The following is a 27930-nucleotide window of genomic DNA, read 5'->3' on the forward strand; positions in this document are numbered from 1 at the left end:
CAGAAAGAATAAAACAAAAAAGAAATAAAATAATCAATGACATAGAAGCATTGTGTGTGACCATCAGTAAAGCCAGCCCATGAAAAATGTCTTTCCATTTAGAACTCATTAGAAATATAAAAAAATTTCTATGACAGTGTCTTACATGTTTTAAAATGATTTGATTTTTTTTTTTTATTGTAAACAAATGGGATACATGTTTCTGTGTACATGGAGTCAAGGCATACCATTTGTGTAATCATAAATTTACATAGGGTAATGTTGTTTGATTCATTCTGTTATTTTTTCCCTTCCCCCCACCCCTCCCATCCCTCTTTTCCCTCTGTACAGTCCTTCCTTCCTCCATTCTTACCACCCTCTTTATCCCTAACCCTAAACCTAACCCTAACCCTAATGCTAACCCCTCCCACCCCCCATTATATGTCCTCATCACTTATCAGCAAGATCATTCATCCTTTAGTTTTTTGATATTGGCTTATCTCACTTAGCATGATATTCTCCAATTTCATCCATTTGCCTGCAAACACCATAATTTTATCATTCTTTATGGCGGAGTAATATTCCATTGTATATATATATGGCACAGTTTCTTTATCCATTCATCAATTGAAGGACTTTTAGGTTGGTTCCACAATCTGGCTATGGTGAATTGAGCAGCAGTGAACATTGATGTGGCTGTATCTCTGTAGTATGCTGATTTTAAGTCCTTTGGGTATAGGCCAAGGAGTGGGATAGCTGGGTCAAATGGTGAGTCCATTCCAAGCTTTCTGAGGAATCTCCATACTGCTTTCCAGAGTGGCTGCACTAATTTGCAACCCCACCAGCAATGTATGAGTGTACCTTTTTCCCCACATCCTCGCCAACACCTATTGTTGCTTGTGTTCTTGATAATCGCCATTCTAATTGGGGTGAGATGGAATCTTAGGGTAGTTTTGATTTGCATTTCTCGTATTACTAGAGAAGTTAAACATTTTTTCGTAAATCTGTTGATTGCTTGTACATCTTCTTCTGTGAAGTGTCTGTTCATTTCCTTAGCCCATTTGTTGATTGGATTATTCGTATTCTTGGTATTGTATATTCTTGAGGCAGTCTTGCTAAGTTGCTTAGGCCCTCACGAAATCACTTTGAACTTATGATCCTCCTACCTCAACCTCCCAAGCCACTGGGATTACAGGCATGCTCCACTGCACATGTTTTAAGATGATTTAATTGCTCCTTAGGCTTTCCCATGTTAAAAAATAAGTGCATGTGCATTGGGGGTAAATGCAGGAGTAGTAGTATAGTAAATATATATAGTTAAAAAGTGAATGTCTCTTTTCTTCATTGTCCTCCTCCCTTTAAAATTCCTCATTCCTACATTCTCTATATTGCTTTCTCTCTTCATGGGAATGACCCTGTTAATGCTTATTAGTATTCTACGTTGCGATTAAGATGGTTAGTTTTTTTAGTGTATAATAAATGGGGCAGTAAGTAATAGTCATAGACAGTACTTTTAGGAGAAACCCTCAAGCTCAGTGGGATCTAGCAGCTTAAGAGAAGGAACAGAATTTACAATAAGATGAGATGAGGCTGTCATACTTAGTAAGCAACACCAAGCTGTGTGCAGGCAAATAATCATGGCAATGTTGACCTGTTCATTCCCACACTTCTGCGTAATCTCTTTCATAGCCTGTTGTGCTTTGTGTTTCTCTCCTTTCCATAGAGCTTTACTGTAACCATTTCCAGCTCTAAAATTAAGGGAGAGCTGATGAAAGAAAGTTCTAGACAGTCCACTGCCCTAAATGATACCATGTGGTGATTGCAGTGAATGAATAACAAAGAGATATCTTTGCATAGGCTTTTAGAATAGCAAGCCAGGAATATTTGGTCATCTACTCAGCAAAGGTTTATTGAATGCCTATTATGAACCAGTCATTATGGCAAGACTTACACAGTAAACAAATAAGAAAATACTGTATGTGTTAAATATAACAGAGTGACAAACTTAGTGGTTTAAAACAACACAAGTTTGTTCTCTCAGAGTTCTTGCGAGCAGAAGTCCAAAATCAAGGTTCATCAGGGTTGGTTCCTTCTGAGGACTCTGAAGGAGACTGTTCAGTGGCTCTCTTGTGACTTTGGCAATAGTGAACAATCTTTGGCATTCCTTGGCTTGTAGATAACATTATTCCAGACTCTCTCACTCTTAACATGGACATGTCCCTGCATGTCTGTGTCCCAAGTTTGCTTCCTCTTTATGAAGAGGCCAGTGTTACTGTGTTAGGACCCACCCTAATGACCTCATTTTAACTTGAGTATATCTGCAAGGACCCTACTTTGAATAAGGTAATACTCTGAGGTCTGAAAAGGACACGAATTTGGGGAGGATACTATTCAACCCATGTCAGCACTATAGAGAAAAATTCAAACAGGTTGGTGAGGCAGAGGACACTGGAGCGAGATGGGCTTGTGATTTCATGAGGAGGATGAGGAAAGGCCTCACTGTTGAGGCATCGTTTGAATAGAGAGTTGAGGAAGGCTGGGGGCAAGCCCAGAGAATATCTGTGGGGAGAACTTTGTAGACAGAGTAGCATGTTCCTCTGAAGCCGGATGTGCTTGGCTTCCCATCAGAGGCCAGTGTCTGGAGGAAGCAGGTAGGAGAAGAAATCAGAGAAGCGACTGGGCACATACCACAGAGAGCCTCCTAGACCTTCAGCTTGTACTCTGAGTGAAATGACGAACATTGAAGCATTCTAAGTAGAGGATGATCTGACTGACTTTTCTTGTGTGTGTATGTTTTGCTACGTTGAGTAAGGGCAAGTTTGAAACAGGCAGATGAGTTAGAAGACTACTGTATTAATCCCAGTGAGGGAGGGTCTTCCACAGTGAGAAGAGGTCAGATGCTTGATATGTAACATAATTGACAGTTTTACTGATCCTGTGAATATATGGTATAGAAGAAAGGGATCAAGGATGATTCCCAAGTTTTTTAGTCTGAGCAACTGGAAGGAATTGCCATTATTAACTGAGAAGGGGAAGACATACTAAGTTGGTTATAGAAGTTTGGACATAAGTACTTCTGGGAGAAGTTGCCGTGGAGATGGTCTCTAAAGGCATGGAATAGGACAAGATCCTTTAGTAGGCAAGAGGTGTGGGGTCTAGGGCACAGGTGGCAGGGGTGACTTAGCTGCACAGTGTGTTGGAAGGCAGGCAGAGTATATAAGTAAGATGAAGATTAGGGACCAGTTTGAGAACATGTTCGTGTAGTAGGAGGTTGGCGTAACCTTGGCGGTAAAAGGCTGGACAAGAGAATGCTCAAAAAAACATTTGAATGAGGCAACAGGCTAAGCAATGACCCTGTTGCTCAGTTGCTAAATGGAACATCCCCAGAAATGGGGTTTTATTTTGTTGCTGTTGCTGTTTTGAATTTACTGTTGGTGAACTTTTCTGACTGTCTTGTATCCATTTTAAATCTTTTTATTTTCTAATCATTTCTAAGTCAGTTACCTTGGATCTATCCCATCCTTCCCAACCGCTATGCTAATTTAAGCTGTCCTTCTTTCACCATTGGTCAGTTCCAGATTCTATATTAATTGTCCTTGGTGGTCTTCTTCAGTCCAGACCATGTGCTTGTACAGATTCTTAGCCTATGCATTTGATTGTGGGTCAGTCCTTCTAAATCACTCCCCATGTCTTTGAAATCCCTTTAAGGTTTGCCAAAATCTGGTCCCACCTTGCCACTCCTGGCCATTCTTGTATATGTCTCCTCTGTGAAACCTATGTTCAAACCAATCTGTATTCCACCTAATGCCCTCTCGGCACTGGCTTTCCTCCCTCTGTGTGGTTGCTTATGGTATTCTGTTCATATTAAAAAATGTCATTAGTATCTTTCATTCACCCCTAAGACTCCACTCTGAAGAGATACCTGTGATTTGAAAACCAATGTATCTTTGGGTACCAGTAACTGGGAATAGTTTTCTTGTGTGTTATGATTTGTTATCATAGATACTGTTGCTGGTCCATCATCAGTGAGACAAAATGACCTCCATCTGTTTTTATGTTCTCCGTTGCCCATTAGTACTACTTTGTTTCCATTGTTAACTTGAGCGAAGCAGTGCTTGGGAGTAACAAGAATTTGAGTTTTTGAATTACAACAGAATTACTTCTGTGGTTCTTTGGATCCGTTCTTAAGTCAGTCCCACTAAAGAGGTAAAGACATAGCATTTTTGTATTTTGAGCTTTAGTATTATAACTTTTTAAAAATAAAACCATAAAAGAATAGAAAATACTAAAAGGGGGAAATGAGAACTCTTTAAGTCAAAGTAGCATGTAAACACAGGGTATCAGTGTTTAGAAAAATTAACCATATAGAATATGGTGGTTCCATAATGTCTGGTAACTAAATGACTCATCTTCTTAATGCATTATAAAATACTGCCTCCCCCTCCAACATCCACAAAAGCACATTCAACCAGTGGCTCCTGTTCCTCTCCTTGGTGAGGAGTCTGACTCATCACTCACTGTGTCTCTTCAACAGATACAAGAATTTCAGTTCCATTCAATTACCATATTTTAATTGAATCCCATTGCTAGATTGGTCTTCTATTCCAGACTGTTTCCTCTTGGTTATGTTGTTACCCTGGCTACTTGGTTTCTTCTGCTTACTTCCTGCATTACTTTGATGACATCTACTCAGGTATGAAGCCAAATTAAGTTGAGATTGGTAAGGTTCTTCAATCAAGTTGAGATGATAAGGTTCTTAATTCTTAAATGTTACTTTTACTTTAGTAAGCTTCCCAAATTTTAGAATTCTAGGACCTTAAAAAATTGTGGGAGTTCTCTTTCTCTGCCCTCTTTACCCCTGGTCCCCACCCCTGCCCCCATCCCCAACACATTCTTTAAGGAGTATGGCATATATATTACATAAACATGGCATATATAGTCCATAAATGAGCCAAAGAAACAATTTCCTCATTTAATGAGAGGATCTTCCTATAGTTTCTTTCTTATATCATCTTGTCTTGATTTTGTACTTCATTCTTTCTAGAATTAGAGAAAATTTGTTATACTAGAGAATGGGTGTTCTTTGTCCTGTATTTAACCATCTATATCCTGTAAATATTAATCGATTACTTTAAGGCTTGTGAGACATGTTCAGTGGGTCTTTGATATTTAAACTGCATGTTTTTAATAAAAAATTACTAAACAATAGAATTTCACGGAACCCACCCATTGGAAATGAAACTTAAAATTTGCCACCTGACTTGGGAAAAGATCTGGTCTTGTGCCCAAAGTATTTAAGATGAGAAATAGTTTTCGTCCCAAATAAAAGTGGTTTGTCATAATGTTCTTTTACATAAAGTGAGCTTATAGCCAGTAGGTTAACTGAATGTCCTTTTTCTAGTTTCTCCTTAGCTCTCACAGCCATTTTTATTTTACAAAGTGAGCTAAGGCCAAGAGACCTTCACTATTATTCTTCCTGTGGCTACAAAGTAGGACTCACAGTTAGTTCAAATAAAAACAAAAATAAAACAATAGACCTCATAGTCTGAAGGAATGGCTTCTGACAATAAAGACTATGCATTTACTCTGCTCCTTGTGCCTGGGGTTTTAATTTAACACATCAATGAAAAGGCAGCATTTAAAAGGGGGGGAAAACACCCAGCAGGACTTACTTTTATTAGTGCAATTTGTAAGAAATTACTGCATTTAATGAGAAAATCGTTAAGCATGAAAAAATGGGCTGTGACGGAACTTGTGGAGCTTAAATGGTGAGGTTTTAATTGAGTTTTTTAGTTATTGGAAAGAAAAATAATAATAATAATAAAAAACCAGGGCTGCCTCTGTACAGTTGAGGTGGTCAGCACTTTATATACCTTAGTTCAATTTCCTGTGTCACTGGTCATGCATAATGTTATATGGCTCTGGTATTCTCCTCTGTGTCCTCTGCTGACCTTTTCCTATTCTTAGGAGGAAGGCAGGGCACTTCTGCTAGCCAAGGAACCATGGGGCAAAAAGTCTAACAGAACATTTCTAAGAGGGGGAAGGACAAGAAAGGTAAAGAGCAGGGCTGAGCTGTCTACTTCACAGTCCATCTGCTTTAGGAGAAGAGTTTTCGATGGTCATTGTCAGGTTCATAAAGGTTATGCTTTTTCCATAGTTCTTAGTTTCCTTGTGTTCATCCAGTGATTCCTTTTTCTCCAATAAGAACATTTTGTTAAAGATTGCAAGAACTAAAAACAGGAATACCAGAGCAAGGAGCAGTGCCATCCAGGGCATACTCTTCCTGGAATCTTATATTTGAATTCTTGGAAGGAAGCAGAAAGGATATTTAAGTTAGTGTGTCTTTTGTCATTTAGAGAAAAAATATTTAGGATGCCTTCTTTATGTACTTAAATATTCAAAAGTGCACTTGACTTCTGTGAGAAGATGTGAATGCCGTGGGAGATGCTCAGTTATCTACATACAGTACCTCTCATTCACTGTCATGGTCCACGTAGTTGTATGGCAGCCATTTGCTGAGATTCACCATGTTAAACTTGAAAGAAAGAGAGATGTATGTAGCTCTAAAGTTGTTTCAGTTATGTCTTACACATAATTCTGTTTTCGCAAAAATACAGCTTTAAAAAATTTAAATGACTAGAAAAAGCTTTAAATATGCTCATGAACCTTTTTAATAACTGAATTGAATTTCATTTTATCCCCCCTCACTTGAAAAAAGTAGCCCTGTAAATTTTATCTTCCTTTACTATTTAAATTAAATCATGCCTTGTTAATTCTCTCTCTTAGAAATATCCAGTTCATAAAATGGGATCCCTTTTATGAGTTCCTAATAACACACAATAACAGGTGGCCCTTACATCTACTCCTCACCCTTCCTTTATGTACACCCAATCTGGGGGAAGGAAGGTTGGGGTCGCCCTGCCCCTGCAGGCTCCCTTTCACAGGTTCCCATGTCTAAAGGCTCCATGCCGGCTTCATTCAATGGGAGATTCCTTGTGGGAGATGGCAGGGAGAGAGGGGTAGAGGGAGAAGCCTGGTTATCTCCTTCATTTCTGTGTTGGGCAGCCTCTCTGGTCTTTTCATGGCTCTGCCTCCTGTAAGACAGGTCCTTGGGCTCTAGTTACACCCCCTCTTTTCTTTTGCACACATGCAAAAGGTGCTAAATCTCTTGCTGTTGTTGATCTCTGGGTTTCAGCATTCTCATTTGTCTTTACAGCTCTGCATCTCAGAATAACAATTCCCTGCATCAGATTTCCTATGTTAAATGTTTAGAGTGATTGCTGTTCTTCTGGTTGGACCTGAGGGATAAACACATAGCCTTTACCCACAGTGGCCAGTTTATATCCCAAAAGAGACATAAGGAAGCCTGTTTGTGATCTCTTTCTGTTTTAGTTGCCTGTATTAAAAACCTCAGACGCCTTTTCTTATCAGGCAAATGTTCTTTTAAGTTTCTGGCTTAAAACTAATTGTAATTTACATGTGGATTTAATTGGGATCAGACTGGACTACTTGCCTAGAGTTTTATTTGCTGATGAATATTACTCCTTCTTATTTTCTTAATAGTAGTGCGTATCTTGACCTTATACTTATTTGATTTAAATCTTAATTTTTATTGTTGCCTTTTAATTTTGTTTCGTAAAGATACCATCATCATTGGGTATATAAATCTGTTCCTAACATTCAAAAATGATTTCATTGCTGACAGCTGTAAAATGTACATGTTTTCAATAAGTAAAATTCATATGCAGCATTGAGATAGTGAGAAGAATTAAATTGAAGTAATATCTTGAATGATGGGTTCAGCAAAATCAGTTGAGATGCCTTTAACCATCCTTTACATATAATGTGTGGCAGATGAGTGAACCTATAGCTTTTCTGTCTCTATCACATAAATGAAAAAACCCACAGTAGATTACTTCCTTTGACTTTATTGGAAACATCTTTGCAGAGAACAGAGGTATTGAGTGCTATAAGTCAGAGACAGACAAGCCCATAACCCTGTGTGTTTTGGCCCTCATGACCATGCATCAAGAATGGAGGTGGGGCTGGGGATATAGCTCAGTTGGTAGAGTTCTTGCCTTGCAAGCACAAGACCCTGGGTTCAAATCCCCAGCACCACAAAAGAAAAAAAAAAAAAAAAAAAAAGAATGGAGGTGGTTCATTTTGTAGGACTTTGAATAGTCGTGAATGTTTTCTAGAGAGGGAAAACAGTTATTTCGGTTAAACAAAATTCTGTCATTTTTCTGTTGTATGACACTTCTGAATCTAGATAACCTCTGGAATATGACCCTGAAGTATTATTGTGTTGAGAATAGTTTTGAATATCAACATCTGTACTCATAATATGCTAAGTTAATATATCATACTCATATGCAAAACCTCAAAATCTGGAACAGACATTTTTGAAGTACTCTTTGAGATAAATGACAGCCCTTTGCCTGACTTAGTATCTGAAGATGAATGGCCCTTCCAGTGGCCATTTTTTATATTAGCTACTAATGAGTATTATTGAGTCACTGACTAATTCTGAAGAACATTTGGTGAATTATAATTGGGGCTATGATTTATGATTATATTTGGGGCTATGAAGACTGACAGCCCATTCCTTAGCCCTATAATTGCTGTAGAAGAAGAGAAATGCACCCTGGTTATCAGCATTTCCCTTTATGTGGAGTGGGGGATGACAGAGGAGTCAAAAGCATAATCCAACCAAAGTAAAATATTATTTTTGTCAGCCATTTCTGCATTTCATTTTTATTAAAAATTACAGGGAAATGGGAAGTGCTTCCAAACTTTGGAAGGAAAGTCTCTTGTCCACATATCATTCTAATATTCAGTATATAAAGCATCGTCCATCACAGGTTTCCCCTGTTAAATGATGCATTATAGTCAGTGAACCAGAGAGTGAACCAGAGAATAATCTAGGTAGAGGGGTAGAATTCAGAATCATGGGCCAGATAAACTGGCCATCTAACTCTCACTATGCCTAAAAGGGCAAAATCTGCTTCCTTGCATCCATTGAATTTATTGAAAGTTTGAATGTATTTATCTGCCTGTGCTTCAGACCCTCTGAAGAAAGGACAGAACAGTCTAACATGTAAATAAGAAAAACTAAATCCAGATAGGTCCATAGATACACAAGGACTTCGGTTCTTAAGTAGAAACTGAGCATTGAGATGTCTACTTATTTTTCTTTATATACCTTCTTTGTCATATCATAATTGCAAATGGATTTTTGACTTTGCTTATTTTAGTCTCTTGAACATTTTTCTCTGTAAGATGAGGTGTGTTTATGTGTGTTCTGTCATATTTTAGGATGAAATGGGTGAGGAAGCTGTGACTTTTTGCAAAGCAATTGAGTACTTCTCTAGTTGCTTCATGGACTTCTGGGCCAAAGGACTCCCTAAATTCCTTCCCTTAATCTCTTGTGGTCTTTTTGTAAAAGTTTGGACATACCTGGCAACTCTCTTCTCTTAGTAGCTGATAAAATATTCTTATTTTCTATGTCTCTCTAATTATTCCTTCTTAGCCTCCTCCTTTAGCTCCCATTCTTGTCTCCAACCTCTAAGTGGTGTAGTTCCTAAAGGATTGGTCTTGAATCCTCTTTTCTTCCATACTTTCTAAGGAGCCAAACTATATCCTACCACAGGACCCTTACATATATTATGCTCTGCTCCTGGAACTTCTTCCTTCCAACCTTTTGCTGTCGAATGCTTACTCCTTCCTTTTCTTCCTCTACTTTTCTTCAGGTACTGGGCCGTTTGCATTTCTCCAAATTCCCTCTGCTTTCCCAACCCTGTTCTTCATACTTAGGCTCATTTTTTTTTCCTGCTAGATAATGGTCAAATTCTGTTTTCCATTACCCAGCTTTTAAAACTATGTTGATTCCTGACACTTTAAAATCACCCAGGATTTCAAACCTTAGACCAATACGAAAAATTTTTTATCAGACCAGTTCATATGATTTTGTAACACTCATATGTGTTTTTACATTTACCTTATTATTATTTTTGTGTGTATGTGTTATATTACTAGTAGACTAAACTTCTCAAAGTACTTGTCTCCCACAGAACATAGTGAAATATCTTATACATAGTAATTACACAATAAATATTTACTAGGATAAATTAATGAAGACAATCACTAAGTCATGCAAAGAATTTTGTTGTTGTTTTGTTATTTGGTTTTGTTTTGTTGGAGTTTTTTGTTTTATTACTGAGGTTTGAACCCAGGGATGCTTTATCACCAAGCTACATCCCCAGCCCTTTTTATTTTTTAAATTTTGAGATAGGTTCTCAGTAAATTGCCCAGGCTGGCCTCAAATTTGAGATCCTCCTGCCTCAGCCTCTTGCATTACTGGGATTATAGATGTACACCACTGTGCTCAGCCCGTTAAGGGAAATATTGAAGCTTCCTAAAATTCTTCATTCTTATTTCAAAAGAAATGGAGGACATGAAGTCTCTGGGATTACTGCCCTTGGCCTACAAAGGTGCTTATTTGTGCCCAGATTTAAGACTGAGTTAACTTTATATTAATCTGTCTGAGAAAGTAGGCTGATGTGAGTTGTGTGAGAAATATCAAACATTTCTGTTATTTTGCCTTTCTAAACTGCGAAAGGTTAGAATGCTTCTGTTTGCTTTGAGCTTCTTCCTGATGATTTTCTGCTCTGCTTATTAATCAGAGTTGTATTATTTACCTTATTTAAAAAGACCATTTGAACATTTTTTTTTCTCTCTGAATTGTAGTTGGATATTAATTCACTGCTGGAGGAGATGTTGGTAAAGATTTCTGAAATTGCAGGGCAGTATTTCCTTAATCCCCCAAGTTTGTAAAATGCTTTTTTTTATAATGGAGATCATAATCTCCTAGTTGGTAGAAGAGATGAAATGGTTACTGGGGATATTTTTCATTTGCAGCAAAATTGCTACATTAGAAAATGTTTCGTCCAGTTTCTTAATCCTTTCCAAATGCTGTAAGGTCTTCAGGAAATAAGTAGATGGCACTGATTTCCTTCTTTCATAAGGCATTGAACTGTTTTCAGGTCACTGATTCAGAGTTAGAGGTCCTGTGCCTTTTCAGGTGAATCTTGAAAGTAGTTTGCTTTAGTAATATGCTCACTCACATTTTTAACTACTAAAAGGCTCAGATGAGATTGTGATTTGAAAAGATATGGCAGTATTAGAATATCCTGAGCATTTGGCATAAATTGTGGAACAGCCAGCTAGTAAATGGTTTCAGGAGACAAGGGAGAGAGCCTTTAAGCCAGGAATGTTTGTATCTCCTTAGTTTGTTCTTCAACATATATCTTAAGGACCAATTTTTATCTACTCAGCAAATTAAGTTCCCTGAGATGACTTTCACATTTCTGTTTTCCTCTGATTTTTTCCCCCATACTTAACAATTTTATGAGGCAGACTCAAGCTGCAACCCACCATAAAAATGATGACATTAATGTATTTCCTCTTTCTATAGCATTTATGACATTGCTTACTGACAGTTATTGTTTATTAAGTATTCATAGCTTGTGCTTAGCAACAGGGAGGATGTTCAGGCCCAGCTAAAGCATAAGATAATAGTGATGGGTTCTCATTCTAACAGAATGTTATGGTAGGACTGGGACTGGGGTTTTTGAAAGATGGGGTGTTCCTGGCTCGTGACTTTTCACTGCCTAGGACTGCTTGACATTTATCCTGAATGGAGTTAGTGGAGGAACTTGACAACCTGTTTTCTATGAATATATAGGAAAGGAAGTTTTGAATTGTCCAAGTGGCCCCTAAATTCTGAGGGAAAAAAATAAAAAGCAACAACAAGATTAAAATAACTATCCCAACCTAATATTTGATACCCCAAAAGGAATGTTTAGCTATAATTCTGAACATTTTAGAAATTAAAGTTTATTTTTTGAAAAAAAAAAAAAACAATAATTACTCATGTTTCTCAAATATAGCTTTTTGAAGTGAGAATTTTGCATCTCATGTTTCCCCCAGAAGAAATCTGATTGTTGTGCATACTAATCAGGAGGTCCTTGAACCTCCCTCATCTTTCTTGGAACACATGAAGATGTTCACTGTCTCCCACAAGCATCACTCATGTCTATGAAAATAAATGTATGTTCTTATGTTCTAGCAAGTCACCAGCTAATAAGTCACATTGAACAGTTTTTGGATACTAACGAAACACCATATTTTATGAAGAGCGTGGACTGCATCAAAGCCTTCCGGGAAGAAGCCATTCAGGTAACTTTCTTCTCACCTGTCTTCTCTGCCCCAGCAGTCGTTAACCATCACAGGGAAGAGAAGCCCAGCATCCTGCCAATAAGCCTGGCCTTTGGAAATAATCATTCTCACTGTGAATAGCAGTGTGTGCCAAGAGAATTAGGAGTGACCACACTGGGATTACTGTCATTGTCATTTCTGAGGAGGAATTAATGTAGATTAATGTAGATGGGTGGGAAGCTTTATCCCTTGAAGTGAGCTTTTTGTGCCACTAAAGCTCTAGCTTTATGTTCTGCCCAGGGACACCAGGAAATTTCCATTTTAACGTCTGATAACCCTGTTATTGTTGTGAAGGATGGACTAACTACTTTAGGGAAATGGATGAAAAACTTGTATTAGTATGATTATTGAAGAGAATTTTACAAAGACAGGAGTAGGAATCTAAATCCAGGGGACATAAAGAACCCTGAAAAATAACTCAACATCCCCACCTTTGTGTAGGATTTTTGTTTGTTTTATTATGAATTTTTAGAAAACAATTCTAAAAATCTTCCAAATTATATATAGACCTCTATACTGTAGGCAAGAGGTGAGCAAGTTTAAATTAGAAAGTATGTTTTTGAAGAAGGCACAGTTGTAATGTACATTCTTCTATGGGTACTTATTAAATATTTGTGGAATGAATGAAAAAGTTAACACTTGAATAATTTTAGGCACTTAGAAAGAATGGCAAGAAAATAAGAAAATCCTTAAAACTGGATTACAATAAATGATTTAGAATCAGATGACCCAAATACCCTACAGATAAAAGACAAAATTTTGGAAAGTAGAGTTGGGATAAGACTGAGGATAACTCACTTGGGTAGAGAAAGATTGCATTAGATGACAAGAGATAGTAAAATGTGTTGTTTTTTAGTATGCGCTACCCCAGGTAGAGGGAGCTTCTAATGGCACTTTTGCATGCTGTTGCCACCACATGTACTTGTAAGTACCAGGTCACTGGGTTTCTCAAAATAGGAGGAAGAGGGTAGGGGAGTAGGTCAATGGTAGAGCATTTGCCCAGCATGGGTGAGGCCCTGGGCTCAGTCCCCGCCACCACAAAGAAATGAATTAATTAGTTAATTAATTTTTAAAAAGATTGAAAAGGAGCAAAAGAAACTTTAGAGACTGGTCAGTCATTATTAATGTAGACCTATATTTAACTGTAAAATTATTTTTTAAAAAGAGAAAGAATTAAGAAAATGAATATTAACTGGTTATTTGCTCCTATTAAGGAATTAGTAATTTTTATGTGATGCAGAGTGGTCCGTGAGTATGTTTTCTTGAAAAACTAAATAATTTTTGATATTGCATACTGAAATATGTATAAATAATAAGACTGAAATGTGCTTTAAAACAATCTGAGAGTTATGGGAGATGGAAGGTAGGGGTCTAGATGAAACAGCTGATTGAGTTGATAATTACTGAAGTGAGTGATCAGTACATGAATTCTTTGAATTATGAATTATTCTGTTTTGTTTGAGATTGTCTGTATTTAGTTAAAAACAAACTATTTCAGGTACCAAAAAACTATGTGACTCTGGGAAATGTGGTGCCTTACACAGGTTTTCAGTGAATAAAGCTCAATTTGAATTGCCAATTTTAATTCGAAGCTCACTTTGAATTTACCTAAGAAGAACTTTCAAAATAAATAAATAAATGTGGTGTATTCAAAATCTGCAGTACCTTGGTCTGAGAATGATGGATTTTTCCCCCCACAGTTTTCAGAAGAACAGCACTTCAACAGTTTCCTGAAAGACCTTCGAGAGAAAGTGGAAGTTAAACGATTAAATCATTTCTGGGACATTGTTGTTCAGGGTAAGGGTTCTTTGTTTTTTGGGGTTTTTTTCCCCTCCAGATATTGATGCTGCATATTCATACAGCTTCTAAACCTAAATTATGTTGCATGATCTCTTTAGGAGGGGGCCTGGTGACTCTCTCTTTTTTTTTTTTTTTTTTTCTTCTTCTTCTTTTGTGGTACTGGGGATTAAGCCCAGAGCTTCATACATGCTAGGGAAGTACTCTCCCACTGAGCTACATCCCCAGTCTATCATTTTAGTTCAAGACAGGGTCTCCCAAAATTGCCCAGACTGGTCTCAAACTTGAGAGCCTCCTGCCTCAGCCTGCAGAGTCACTGAGATTACAAGTTTGTGACACTGTGCCCAGTGGGACCTGATAGACTTTCCATTTGGCTTTGAAAAATGCTCAGAATTCATTGAACTCAAAATTCTGTTTAATAAGCATAAATACAGAATCAGTACATACCAAGTGGACATGGCACTTTGTGCAACATGACCCATTCCTAAGATCGTGCCTTTCTGTTTGTTCACTGATGCCACGGTGTGGACAAACATCGCCCCTTTCTCATATTTTTAGGCCATTTCTGTTCTCTTCGGTCCATCATACTTGGATTGACTCACCCACATTTTGCTTCCCTGATACCTTACATTACCACATTCTTGGGCTTCCCAAAACACCAGTCCCACATCTTTATGCACCAAAGCCACCAATTTCCTCACTTTATTCATCATGACCACTACAAATTAAATCCAGAGAGAAAGGAACACATATTCTTTCAGTGTAAGACTTGATATCTGATTTTCTTCATGTCTTTTTCCCATTTTTTTAAAACATAACCCAGTTTTCTTTCAGAACCCACGTGTATTATTTATTAAAAATACATATGAAAATAAATGTAAGAGATGGTATGAAATTTTCACTTACAATAAAAAGGCAAAATTAGTCTCCACCTGTCTTTCTGTGTAAATTCTGTATAGAAGGGGTTGCACAGCTATCTATGCACCTTCTGACAGGCAGTATTTCATCACACAGGCATTATTGTCTGACAGTTAATTTTTCAACTCTTTAACATCTACTGGAGAGCAAAAGCAATTAGGATGTGTGGTGAATGGGACTTATTCAAATCACTTTTTGTCTCCACTGCTATCCCAATAAATGAAGGAGTTTGGTGTGGGTATTTATAAATGCCTAAAACATTATTATTTGCTGAAAGGAAACTTACAATATATGAACAAGGTACTCATTTTCTGGGAGCTTATATGCTGCTGAGAGAATATACGTAACCTGTGCCATTTCTAGGTACAAATGAATGTTAAAAGTGCATTTGCTTTTCTGGAAGAATATCATGCATCGGTCACTTGAGATAGGAAAGAATCTTAGGAAGAAGAGAAAATTAAAAAGCAAATTTTCTATCTTTTGCCTTCACTGAACTAAAATTGATGCACTATGCTGTGTTAGCAGACTTGTAACAGTGTGTTTTCTCCTGACCTAGTCCTCCGGTCATTTTATCAATAGCCAGTCACACTGCTTAAGTCAAAATGTTTGCACATGCCGCCATTGAGTACTGATGGATTTGGACAAAAGAATACACTCATTCAAACATTTAGATGAGTAAGGCCTAGTCCCTGCCCTTGAGGAAGGGCAGATGAACATGCAAATAGTTCCATAAGATGTGATGAGTGATTTCCTAGGGATAAAAAGTGATCTGAGAATTCTAAAAGGGAAGTATTCATGGAGTGTGTAGAACTGTACGAGTGGCCTTTGCTTCTTACTATATTAGTAAAAATAGGAGAAAGGACAGTGTGAAATGGGTTTTTCTTAGGACAAAACATCTTTATAGTTTTAAGTCTCCAGAGCAAAGGTGGGAGGAGGTGTGGTGGAAAGGAAGGTCAGATTAGGATTAACTATTTGTGTTTGAAGTTTACTCTGAATTACTTTTTAGATGGAATCACTCTGATCACCAAAGATGAAGCTTCTGGAAGCTCTGTCACAGCTGAGGAAGCCAAAAAGGTATTAAGAGATAATTTCCTGTATTAGATGAATTATTGTGGTGGACATTATTTTCCTTGATGTCTTTAAGAAGTTAAATTTTAAGTTGCGTGAAGTAGGCAACCATTCTTTATTTAGCTGACAAGCAAATTGCTTCAACTGCAGCATCCTCACAGGAAACATTATAATTCATTCAGTTTTCCATAGACCTTGGTTATATTTCTAATCTCACCTGTAATCCCAGCTTCAGTAGTCCTAGAGCTTCTGGCCTCCCTAGTACATGCCAAGTTTAGCCTGGACCCTGGAAAAGGCTATAAAATCCACTAGCCCAGTGTTTCTCACTGTGGCCACACATTTAGTCACCTAGGCAACTTTTTTTTTTTTAAATACTGATTAAAAATCAGAATCACTACAGAGATTCTATTCTGTTTGTTTGAGATAGGTACTAGGTGTGGTTTGTTTGAATTTTTATAGTCTCTCAGATGAATGTGCAGCAGGTAGAGAAAGACTCATATTCTAGCATAAGGGACATCCAGTTTTCAGTAAAGGTTGCTTTCAGTGAAAGATTGACACAATTGTTAGGACAAGGCCTCCCTGTTTGATGTATGAGCTTTGAGTCAGACTCAGCTATGAGTCACAGTACACATGATTATTTAGTTCAGTAATCCTTCATTATACCTCAAGGTTGTGATGAAATTTTAATGGAATTAGATTCATTAGCTTAAAAGCATAGTTCATAACATTGAGTTTTAGATAGTCACTAATTGATCCAGTCCTGCTAGCACAGTGCCTGGCAGCTGCCCTGACAAAGCCTCTGTTGTGTGCTAGACCCTGTGTTGCATGTTGACAGCCCTCTGCCCTCTAGAAGCTCGAGTTCTGGTTACAAGGGATCATAGGGTGGCAGTGGAGACTCAAAAAATAACTACATCTGCTAAGACAGAGCTTGACCTGGGACCACAGATAGGAATGTGTCAAGGGAATGGCAGGAGCAGGACTTGAAATGTTCACCACAGGTCTTGATTCAGACCAAATGGAAAATGCCTTGACCTTTCAACTCAACAAAGGCAGCTGACAGAAACCATATTGTTTGGGAGACAAGTTAGTCAGTATATACAAGAATTTTTAATTGGTACTGTACCTGGCAAAAGTTTTTCTTAAAGAACAGATATGGTCCCTACTTTCAGGGAGTATGTTTCTGGAATTTTAGATGCATACTCTAGGGAGCTGACTGTTGTCTCAGAAGGGTCCACAGTGTCTGTACCCTCTTCTTCCACAGTCATTATTGAGTACCATGGGTTTAGGTATGTCAGGTAACTGGTTTTATTTTTGTCAGTTTATACTGTGTTGCAATTGTATTTCCCCCTTGAACTGGAGTGGAATGTGTAGGTCAGTATTTTCCAGAGAAGTAGAACCAACAGAAAACATGCACTACACACAAACTCACACCCACACCTCACTTGATTGATTGACTGACTTTAAGGGATTGACTCATGCAGTTGTGGGGGCTGGCAAGTCCAAAATATATAAGGCAAGCTGACAGGCTTGAAACTCAGGCAGGGCTTCTGTGTTACAGTCTTAACAGAATTCCTTCTTCAGGAAACCTTAGTTTTTTTCTTAAGCCTTCAACTGACAGGATGAGACCTGTCCATTTTTTAACATATTGAAAACAATGTTGGATGATTGTAAGTGGTAATCTCATCTACAAAATACCTTCACAGAAACATCTAGAGTAGTGTTTGATTGAACAGCTGGGCACGGTAACTTAGCCAAGTTGACACATAATATTAGCCCTCATGTACACTGAAGGCTTTTGCTAAACAAGTAAAATAAGTCAAGACATACAATTTAATTTTAGTCATTATTGCTTTATAAAAATCTACCATCCAAGGGAGAATTGAATACATATTATAGTTTTTGGAGGGGGTGGGGAGCACTGATCTACTAAGGGTAATGCTTCCTCCTAGCAGTATATCTTAACCAAGTGTCACAGCTCAGTGAATCCTGAATATTAGAGAGGAAAGAAATCTAGAAAGGGATAATGCGTTTTTAAATTGTGCGAGGCTTGTTCTATATTGCAAATGTGATATCTTCTTTGAAATTTAAGGGCACAGAGTCTGATAATTGAGCTATAGAGAGAAATTTCAGTTAATTGCTAGGTATGAGGTGATATCCTTAGATGATTCTAATATCACCAGAACTGACTTCAATTGTAGTTTAAGACAACTCTGGGAATGTCACCATCTTTGAATAGAGAAAATCTAATAAAAAACATGTAGAGAGAATCTCTTCTCCCAGCACAGGTACCCTGGCTTTGTCTTGCATCTTCTTTCTTTTGGAGCAGTGTTTCCAGTCAAGGCACAGTAAGTATGCTTTTGATACTACCAGCAAAACTTCACTGTCATGAAAGATGAGAAGTTAGGAAATTCGACTGAAATGTATTGAGCACCAGTTCTGTGCTTTGATGTACATTACTTCATAACCTCTGAAATTAATATTAATATTAACCGTGCAGATGCACACCTAGAAGATGACATTTTCGTTTTTCCACACTTAACAGTGCTTCAGCCAATTCAATATTTTTACCAAATGTTTATGTGACATTTTGACTTCTAAAAAAACTTCACATTATGTGACATTCACCTAAAACATATGAACATCATATCTAGATAAATGATGGAGATGGTAATAAAATTTTGTGTAGGTGCGGGACTGTAGCTCAGTGTGCTTACCTAGTGTGCACAAAACCCTGGGTTTAATCCCTAGCACTGCAAAAAAAGAGGGGGCAGGGTTTGTATGTATCTTAACTTTAGAACCAAGTGTCCAGTACTGTCTCTGTGATCCTCATAGTGATCTGCTAAGAGGTCAAGCAGGAGCACAATACTGTCCTGTTATCACTGGAAAACCAAGTTCCAGAAAGTTTAGGTGGGGTTACTATGAGCACTCAGAGGCAACAAGAGGATTGAAATGCTGGTCCCTGTGCACTGCACTGGACCCTCATTCCTAAGCAGATTTAAGTCTTACAATCTATAAAATGCAGTCGTTTCTGTTTGCCTTATCTCAACAGGTGACTGCCCCACGGGCAGGTGGTGATTAAAATGACCTGAAGATCACAGAGTGGACCCTAAATGCTGATTCACCTTCCTCTTCCACTTTGTCGTGTCTGGCCTACAAAATTATGCTGTTGTGTCTTCTTTAATACCTGAGCCCTTTTTTGTTTTTCAGAGCAAAAATTTGATCTTTCATATCTAAAATGTTTTTAAATGACATTTGTTGGTTTTTAGCAAGAAGAATAGAAGGGAGATTGCACATATTGATGATAATGCAGAGCCTTGCAGACTAATTCTGATTCAAGGAAACCCATTCCTTGTGGTCTTAATAGGACATACATGCTTTGGTGTTTCTCCCCTTAGCCAGGTTAGGGAAATGTGATCACTTTTGACCATGTACTGAAATATTCATTTATATTGCCTTTGGGTGTTGAGTTGGGTATTTCCCAATCATTTAAGGAAAGTTAACTATAATCAGAGAAGTGGAAGAACAATCCCCACAGTCCATTTTAATTCTTTCAAGATATTTACCATAAGTTATTTAAAGTTAGCAAGCTGTCAAATTCTTGCTAGTAAGTGTTATTTGAAAAGAAATAATTATCCAGGATGTCCATTTTCAGTGAAAACTAAATTATAACTTTGCACTTGCGCAACATCTTAATGAGAACCATTTTCCTCTAGTGTGTTTTAGAAATGTGCACGTTTTATGATTCTTTTGAGAAACAGAGGTAAATTAGCCCTACTACAGACATAGATAATGCTTCCATAAATTTAGATAGTCACAAGTTTCCCAGTACCTCTCATTTCACTTTGAAACCTAAATATTACCCATCTCTGGAGCTCATTTTTATTGCCATTATAACCTGTCAGTTCTTTCGCTTAACCTTTTCTGTTTATAGATGGTGGTGTTAGACATGCCATTAGCATTTAATGTTGGGTAAAGTCTTTGTGTAGTCCTCAGTGCCTTTATCCATCATGTTGGTCTCATTTCCTGGCTGTCATAAGCAGGAGAGGTGAAGCAGGTGGGTGTCCAAGATCTCACAGTAAGTGACTGACCAGGAATCTTGTTCTAGGACTGGCCCTGATCTCCTGTCATTTAATTCCATGTTGAGAACACAGGAGAAAGAGGATTTATCCCCATGACTTTGGGGAGTCCAAGAGACTGAGCCATGTCTAAATAATCATTAGATGCAAGCTTTTGGGGTGGGGGGGCACTTGTTTTCCTTTAAACGGCCTCATCTGTTCTTCAATGTTACTAGTATTGATTAGTTTTCCATCTTAGTATCATAGATGCTTAGCTTAGTGATCTGGTTATTTCTCTAATACCATCTAGGAAGGTGAAGTTGAATAACTCAGTGTCTCACAGTAAGCTAATGATGAGGAGAACTGACCAGCACCAAGACCCCCTGGACTGCTACCCCAGCCCCACTCCCACCACCCTGTGGCTTTACCTTTCCATGCCTCCACCAGTCCCATCTATCTAGAGAAGATACACTCATGCTCCCTTTTTCAAGAATACACCTAGTTTCATACAGATGAATGTATATGAGATCACCAAAATCTTGGAAAGAATTCTAAGATGGTTTAAGAGTCTCTGATTCTGTTGGACCCTGTGACATTTATCTTTGCTCTTTTCTGCTTTCCTAAATCTCTGGTGTGGTTTTTCAGTATGCTCATACAAGAAAAGCAGTAATGCATATCACAGTGTTACCTAATATTTATTTAAAGCTTGAGAATTTTAAGATACAAGTTTAAATCTCTTATGAAGGTGGAACATATATAGTAAATGAACACATCATATGGTATACAACTTGATGAATTCTTATACATTCATATACCTGTGTACCCACTACCCAAAGGCTCCCCAGGACTTCCTCAGTCAGAACCCGTCTGTCCCCCAAGGTAACCACTACTGACTTCTGTCACTTGAGAATAGTTTAGCCTATTCTTGACTTTCATATCATTGGAATCATGCCTTTTGTGATTCATAGATGTTATAATTACTCTTTCTTTATTGTAACTTATGTAGTATCTCTTTTATGATTATACTGCAATTTATTCATTCATTTGATTGTTTCCAGACTTTGGCAATCATGAATAAAGATATGTTAGATATTCTTATGTATATTGCTTGGCAGGTGTATATTAGATATATTCCAAAGAATTAGAGCATAAAACTTACACTGCCATAAAGCATTTTTGCACTTTCTTTTGAGATTCAGCACCACACCCCATAAAATAGATAGGGTGAACCGTAGTATTTCCATTTTATTTTTGAGGAAAATTAGTTATGAAGTGGTCCCATAGTTGCCAGTGCTCCTGAAGGGCTGAGGTTATGGTCTTGTTCTACACACCAGGCTAGAGGATTTTTCTGGAGCACTCTTGCCATTATTGCATAAAATAAGCTACAGATGACATTAATGAAACCTAAAGTTATGGCATTTTAGGCAAACTTACATTCATCTTGATGCTTTTTTTATCCATCTGGGATCACTTAATGGTGTTGGAATCAGCCTTGTGGAAGCCAGTTGTTTTTAATTTGGGCTTTGGTGTAGGGGTCTGAATACAACCTGGTTATTAGTTTTTAATCTTATGGAGGGATAGGATAGGCAGTTCTTATAAAGAGGTTATTGATTCCATTTCCCTGCATGTAGCCAGGATTGTATTTCAGTTCACAATGAATAAAAGTAGTAGTTTATTCATTTCATAAAGATCTCCAAGTAAGAGGCTCTTTGGGGCAACCCCACGTAGATGATGGCTGTTTGAGGAATGGGGAATGTGTCACACAAGTGTCCTTTCTGTTAATTCTCTACTTTCTCAGCATTCTGCAGAAGAAAAGGACAGGAGAAAAGATGAAGCTTGACTCCTACCCTTCTCTGCTGTATTCAGAGAACTGTTCCTTTTATTGAGAAAGCAAACCAGTCCTTGAATTCTCTGCTCTGTCTCCTACTTCCTCTAGCCTCCCTGTCACTGCTCAGCCTAGAAATTACTTGCTGTTAAAAACTCTGATGAGGAGCGATATGTGTAAGAGATCAGCCTTGCCCGGGGCGTTGGGAAGGATGGCAGCTCAGCTTTTAGCCATAATTTGCTTATGCAGAAATGTGAGGAAGATCTGTCAGGGAAATCAGCTGCAGATGTTTAGCACTTGATGGAAATGCAAGGGTTTTTATGCTGCTGCTCCTCACTTCTCAGGAAGTTGGTCTAGCCCCAGAGCTGTGCCATTTGTGTTTGATTATATATACCATGGTCATACTGTGCAGATAGGCCTATCTTAATTTATCCTTTCATTTCACTGAATGAAATGGGTTTTACAGGTGGGGAAGAAATGAGAATTGCAACTTTTGTAGGCTGAATGCCAAAAAACATTAGGAATTTTCTATATTCATCTGAAAGTACCTATAATGTTTCAGGTTACAAAGGTAAAAGATGTAGTAGACTGTTGTACTACTGAGCCCATGGAGTTTGTCATTTGTTTTGGATATGCTTGTCCTTTGGTCTCACAGAAGTCCATGACAGGACACAGCTCTGCCTTTTACTCTGTTTGCTTGTCTTTTTTTTTTTTCTTTCTAGTGCTGAATATTGAACCCAGGGCCTCATTCATGCTAGATGCCTGCTTTACCATTGAGCTGCACATCCCCAGTCCTCACCCTAACTGGATATGTCTTATCCATTAGCCCTATATTGCCTAAAATAGGAAAAACCATGCAGTGGTTAATTATAATAGTAGGAGAAGCAAGGTACCAAATAAAAATCATTTTTAATAGTGATAATAATTAGGAGAAGCATAAAGATTAATTTGGGAGTTTAAGGTAGAGCATAGTGTGTTTAACCTTTAGGTATAAACCATGTGCAAATAAATGTATGAATTTCTTATTTATCTGTACTTGGTCCTCAGATACCTCTTATTAATAATCACCCACCATAAATTGAATTAATGATATGGCCGCTGCATTATAATTCACTTACAGACTGTCTGCCCCCATTGCTAAGATTTTCTGCCTGTCATAGCATTGATTCCCAGCCCTGCACATCATTCAGTTTAGGGTCAACAAAAGGCTATGGGGAAAAAAAATTCTATACATGTCCTTAAAAGAATTAATCTCTTAGTCAAAATGAAGGTTAATGAATAGTGAAGAACTGGCTTGGGAGACTGAGGCAGGAAGATTGAGTTCAGAGCCAGCTTCAGCAAAAGCAAGATGCTAAGCAACTCAGTGAGACCCTGTCTCTAAATAAAATACAAAAAATAGGACTGGGGACCTGAGGCTGTGGCTCAGTGGTAGAGTGCCCCTGAGTTCAATCCCCAGTACTCAAAAAAAAAGTAGTGCCCAGCTATGCAGAAACAGCCTTTGCTATTACCATTGTGTTAACTGTGTGTGAGTTTCTGTGCTTAAGAAATGGAAGGATGGCCAGAGTTTGCTTCCTGAGACTTGCTGCACACAACCTAATTAGTGAGTGACTTTGACTTATGATTTATTAAAGAGACATATTTTAGTTTATTTATAGGTCTTATGTTTCAGAGACCTTTATCATGTCACTGTACTATAACAATAACAGGAATGTATAGGAAAAGCAGTTCTTGCCATATTTTTCATGTTGGATAAGTATAACAACATTTTTCCTTTCTGGGTGGAGGCAGCTACAGGAGAGCAGAGCTAAGCCAGAAGGCTCCAGCACATGTGTGCTCCACTGCACACTGGCTGACTTACAGAATGCCTACAGGCATTGTCACCTTCTATCACCCGCTTTCAAGTGCTCATTCCTATAGGCTGGTCTCTGCTCCAAAATAAAGGTCACATTCTCAGGATAGATAGGCGTTGGTAGAACCTAGCTCTTGGATGCAGTTGCCACATGCCTTGAAGTTTGAGAAGACACCCCACCATTATCTCTTGGAGGAGACAGTATAGAAAAAAAGATATTCAAATAATTTTTCAGGGACACTCAAGATTTTTTTAAATTCTGAATATCATTCTTCGACCCTCACAGACTTGACTTCAGGGCCTTTGCTTTTCTGTGTCTGCCTTTTAGAAGCTGCAGGTCTAGAACATTGATGTTGAAGAGAAGTTTTCTCATCTATTTCTTATCTGCCTGTTTGCTGACAATTTCTAGCACAAGTGGAAGGACTTCCATAAAAGGGATTAAGCAGCCTTTCAAGTTCACCCATTTTTGTATTTGAGACAAGACCCACTGGTTTGGGGTGCTTATTTTCTTAACCTTACTTGCCAGCTCACCTGTGGAAGCAGAAGTGAAATATCAGGTGTCTATCATGCTGATGTGGGGCCCTCCCCAGATTCACCATCTTGACAAGCCCTGACGTATCCTCCCTCTTCCCTAGACCTTTCTCTAGTAACTAGTTAGTATGGACTGTTGAACCTCGAAATTGGTGCTCTTGCTCAGAGCCAAAGGAAGGAGAATATGCTAAAATGATGTTTCTTTTAGGCCATCTGCAATGGGACATTATTAAGCAAGTCTTCCTTAGGTTTGCCTGTGGAATGCTAGCAAACTGTTCCCTCCATCAAAAGAGGCAAAAATGTCACTGTACTAACATGACTGACTCTCTCTTCACAGTTTCTGGCCCCCAAAGAAAAACCGCAGGAAGACACAGCAGCCATGTTTGAAGGTGGTGATGTAGACGATTTAGTAAGTGCTCTCATTATATACGAGGTTTTCTAAAGATTGAAATTGAGCTGTAAATTCAGCCACAAAAGCTGCTTATCGTAGACTTGTTTCTTATTTGTGTTTTAATTTCTAACACACTAGAAGCTCTCTACACTGTTATTTACTGCCATTACAAATTTAATCAGATAGTGATTTCATAATGGAAATTCCTATGTTCTATGGTTTCAACTACATTGTTCATTGAGATTAATTCTCTTCTTTGAAGGGCTGGAACAAACTGGGGAGGCTCTTTCCTTAGTAGCAAAATGTTATAATTTACTGAAATTGCTCTTAACCAAAAATAAGTAATACAACATGCAATTTGTGTGGGTCGACAAATAAAAACAGCCTTTAAGAAACCTACTTCTTAAATATTCTCAATTAACACAAACAAAATAGACTGATAGGTATTTGAGGATTTCTGCACCTCATTACACTATGTTGTGGATACCTGGAAAGCTGTGTAAATGTTGAATTTACATCCATCTTCCAGGTTTAGACTCTTCTCTTTAAACCTCACTTGATAACTGTCCATACATACTATGCTTTCATCCTTTTTGTGAGAAGTTCTTAATAGCAAAACGAGGAAAGATTTGGTATTTAACTCCTAAAGTAGTTAGTAGTGAATAATAAGCATGCAAGTTCATGCATGCCTAATCAACATAGTTTTCACTAAACCCTCTTTTGCCAGAGCATCCCTAGTCCATTTTTATTTTTTATTTTAAGACAGGGTCTTACTGAGTTGCTTAGGGCCTTGCTAAGGTGCTGAGGCTGGCTTTGAATTTCTGATCTTCCTGCTTTAGCCTTCTGAGCCACTGGGATTACAGGCATGCAGCACCATCCCCAGCCTGGTTCCCTTCTTAATATGTCATTTTTGTTTGCAGCTGGACATGATGTAGGTCGTGGATGTTTGGAGAATCCAAGAAAGTTACCATCTCCATGGTGCTTGGGACTCTATAAACAGAACAACCTGGAGGAGGCTATTCACGGGAACCTGAAGCTCTGGAGATCATTTCAGCATGTTACTTGGAAGGGAATTCCCCTCCATCTCTATGGGGCAGACACATACACACATGTTGTAAGAGATAATTTACACTCTATGCATTTTATAAAGAAGCATTGTTATTTTTTTGATTGGCATATTATTTCTTTTGTGGTCTTCTTCTTGGTCTATTATATACGTACTTTTAAGTTTCAGGAAAATAGATTTCTTCCTGACCAGGCATATTGGTGAGGATTGCAGTTCTCATGACGTGATTAGCATCTCCTGTGGAACCATGGCCTGGTCACTGGTGAGTCCCAGCCCTACCCAGGCTGCTCCCCCAGCAACAGTCATGACATGCTGATTGAGCAGTGACATTTGCTTCCCACCAGAAAGTAGCTGAGAGGAAAATCACAGGGAAGGACTGACCCATTTCTCTCTTTAGTTAAGCCTTTTTTAATCACTACATCACTTTAGCTCTGTAAATAGGCAGTTTTCCATAAGCAAGGTGGGAAGGGAACATAGTTTCCCTGTATTAGCATCTTAAGCAGGAAATGATGGTGGTGTTCTCATGAAGAAAAAGCCCACTTTTGGCCCAACCTCTGCCATATCAGTGAACCTTGCAAAACCAAAAGCCAAGAAATTCATGGTCAGGAGTTAGGTTATCATCTCATTGTTCTCTACTTACAGGTGTCACATAGAGAATGTTTTGTTGTATAAAAACACTTTACTTGCCCTGTCTCTCCCATTTCTTCTTAAGTCAACTTTCATTTTTCTCTTGATAATATTTCCTTTCCCCCAAAAAAATAGCAAAGCCCATACTTTATTCTTTTCTGTCCTCATTCCTTCCCAACATTCTTACTCCCTCTTCCTGGTATCAAGAACTTCTTGGTACCCAATCACCTATATCCTAAGTACCCTAATTAAATGGTCACGAATAGACTTCATTTTGCAAATGCATTATTACAGGCATAACTGACTCATTCCTCTGTGGATCACTACTAATTAACTAATTGTCCATAAAAAAAAAAAATCTTCAGTGCTGTGCTGAGACTTGAAGCCCCTCTGTGCATTGATTGAAAATGAATTTCCAAGATGGAATGTCATTCATTCTGCTGAGGAGAAGGGTCCCTAGCACCATCCCCTTGTGATACTCTGCACACCTGAGTCAAACTTGATGTACAGATGCCCATCTGAAGCTACCCCAATGAGGGATGATGATGTGCATTCCAGTTGGATAACTAAAACCCAAAGGATGTTTGTGATTTGGACAAAACTTAAGCATTCTTAGAATCACAGAGTGAAAACTTAGGCATTTCCTAACGCCCCTCACATGTATATGCTGCCTCCTGCTAAGAATCACTGTTGAGCCATGCTTCATGGCACATGCCTATAGTTCCAACCACTTAGAAGGCTGTGAATGGAGAATCACTTAGCCCACAAGTTCAAGATCTAGGCAACACAGTGAGACCCCATCTTGATTTAAAGAAAAAAAAGAAAAAGCTATTTCAATGTTGGATTTTAATCCTTTGCTAATTAACTTAAAGTTAAAATTTACTTAGAAAATTTTTCAGAAAATGATGTTGAAATTTGACTTTCTTTACCAGATCCAGGATGGTTAAAAAAACAAAAACAAATGGACATAGTTCTAAACTTCTGTTTTAAATGTGTGCTGATGACTGACTTTGCAGTGATTCAGGCAGTCGTGATTCTGTCTGGCCTACTATCTCCCTTGGGCCTTATTTCACATTGTTCTCTTCATCAACTGGTAGCCTAGATTAAGAACACAAGTTACTGGCCTATCAGAATAGATGCCATTAGGGGACATAGTGTGGTTAGAGGAGAGAAGATGGGCTAGCCCAGATTTCAGGCTTGAGTCCTGCCTCTGCTGCTTGCTGTGTGGCTTCTGTTAAGATGCTACACCTATCTGCTGCCTCATAGTATTATTAAGCTACAGCCGGCCCATGATAGTGCTCTGTAAACTCTTAAGGTGCTTTCCACAAATGAGGTGGTTTTATGAACACTCCAAAAGAAGGCAGGACATATGGACTTCTTTAATACCTTGAGTATTCCAGTGTTAAATCCCCTTATTACCTATTGCTATTGGACTTAGGTTCTCTTTCATTTAATAAATAGACAAGAAAACCTATCTGTGTGATCAGAGGTTAGGATTCAGGTTCTAATAATTTTGACAGGGTGACCATGCATCCCTGCTTACCAGGT

The 27930-nt window shown here is 38.2% G+C and overlaps 1 protein-coding gene across 2 annotated transcripts in view; it reads left to right on the top strand.

The window, feature by feature from the left end:
• Positions 1 to 27168, top strand: part of XRCC5 (X-ray repair cross complementing 5) — a 98837-nt gene extending 71669 nt beyond the window's left edge. For both annotated transcript variants that reach the window (XM_079132990.1, XM_079132991.1), the window contains exons 17-21: positions 12107 to 12216; positions 13956 to 14052; positions 15977 to 16044; positions 24636 to 24707; positions 25610 to 27168. In XM_079132990.1, coding sequence (XP_078989116.1) covers positions 12107 to 12216; positions 13956 to 14052; positions 15977 to 16044; positions 24636 to 24707; positions 25610 to 25624 — 362 coding nt within the window. In that variant the 3' untranslated portion in view covers positions 25625 to 27168. The remainder of the gene's footprint in view (positions 1 to 12106; positions 12217 to 13955; positions 14053 to 15976; positions 16045 to 24635; positions 24708 to 25609) is intronic.
• Positions 27169 to 27930: the final 762 nt, after the last annotated feature.

The sequence above is a fragment of the Sciurus vulgaris genome, assembly GCF_902686455.1.
Source record: "Sciurus vulgaris genome assembly, chromosome: 3".
Taxonomy (NCBI): Eukaryota; Metazoa; Chordata; class Mammalia; order Rodentia; family Sciuridae; genus Sciurus; species Sciurus vulgaris.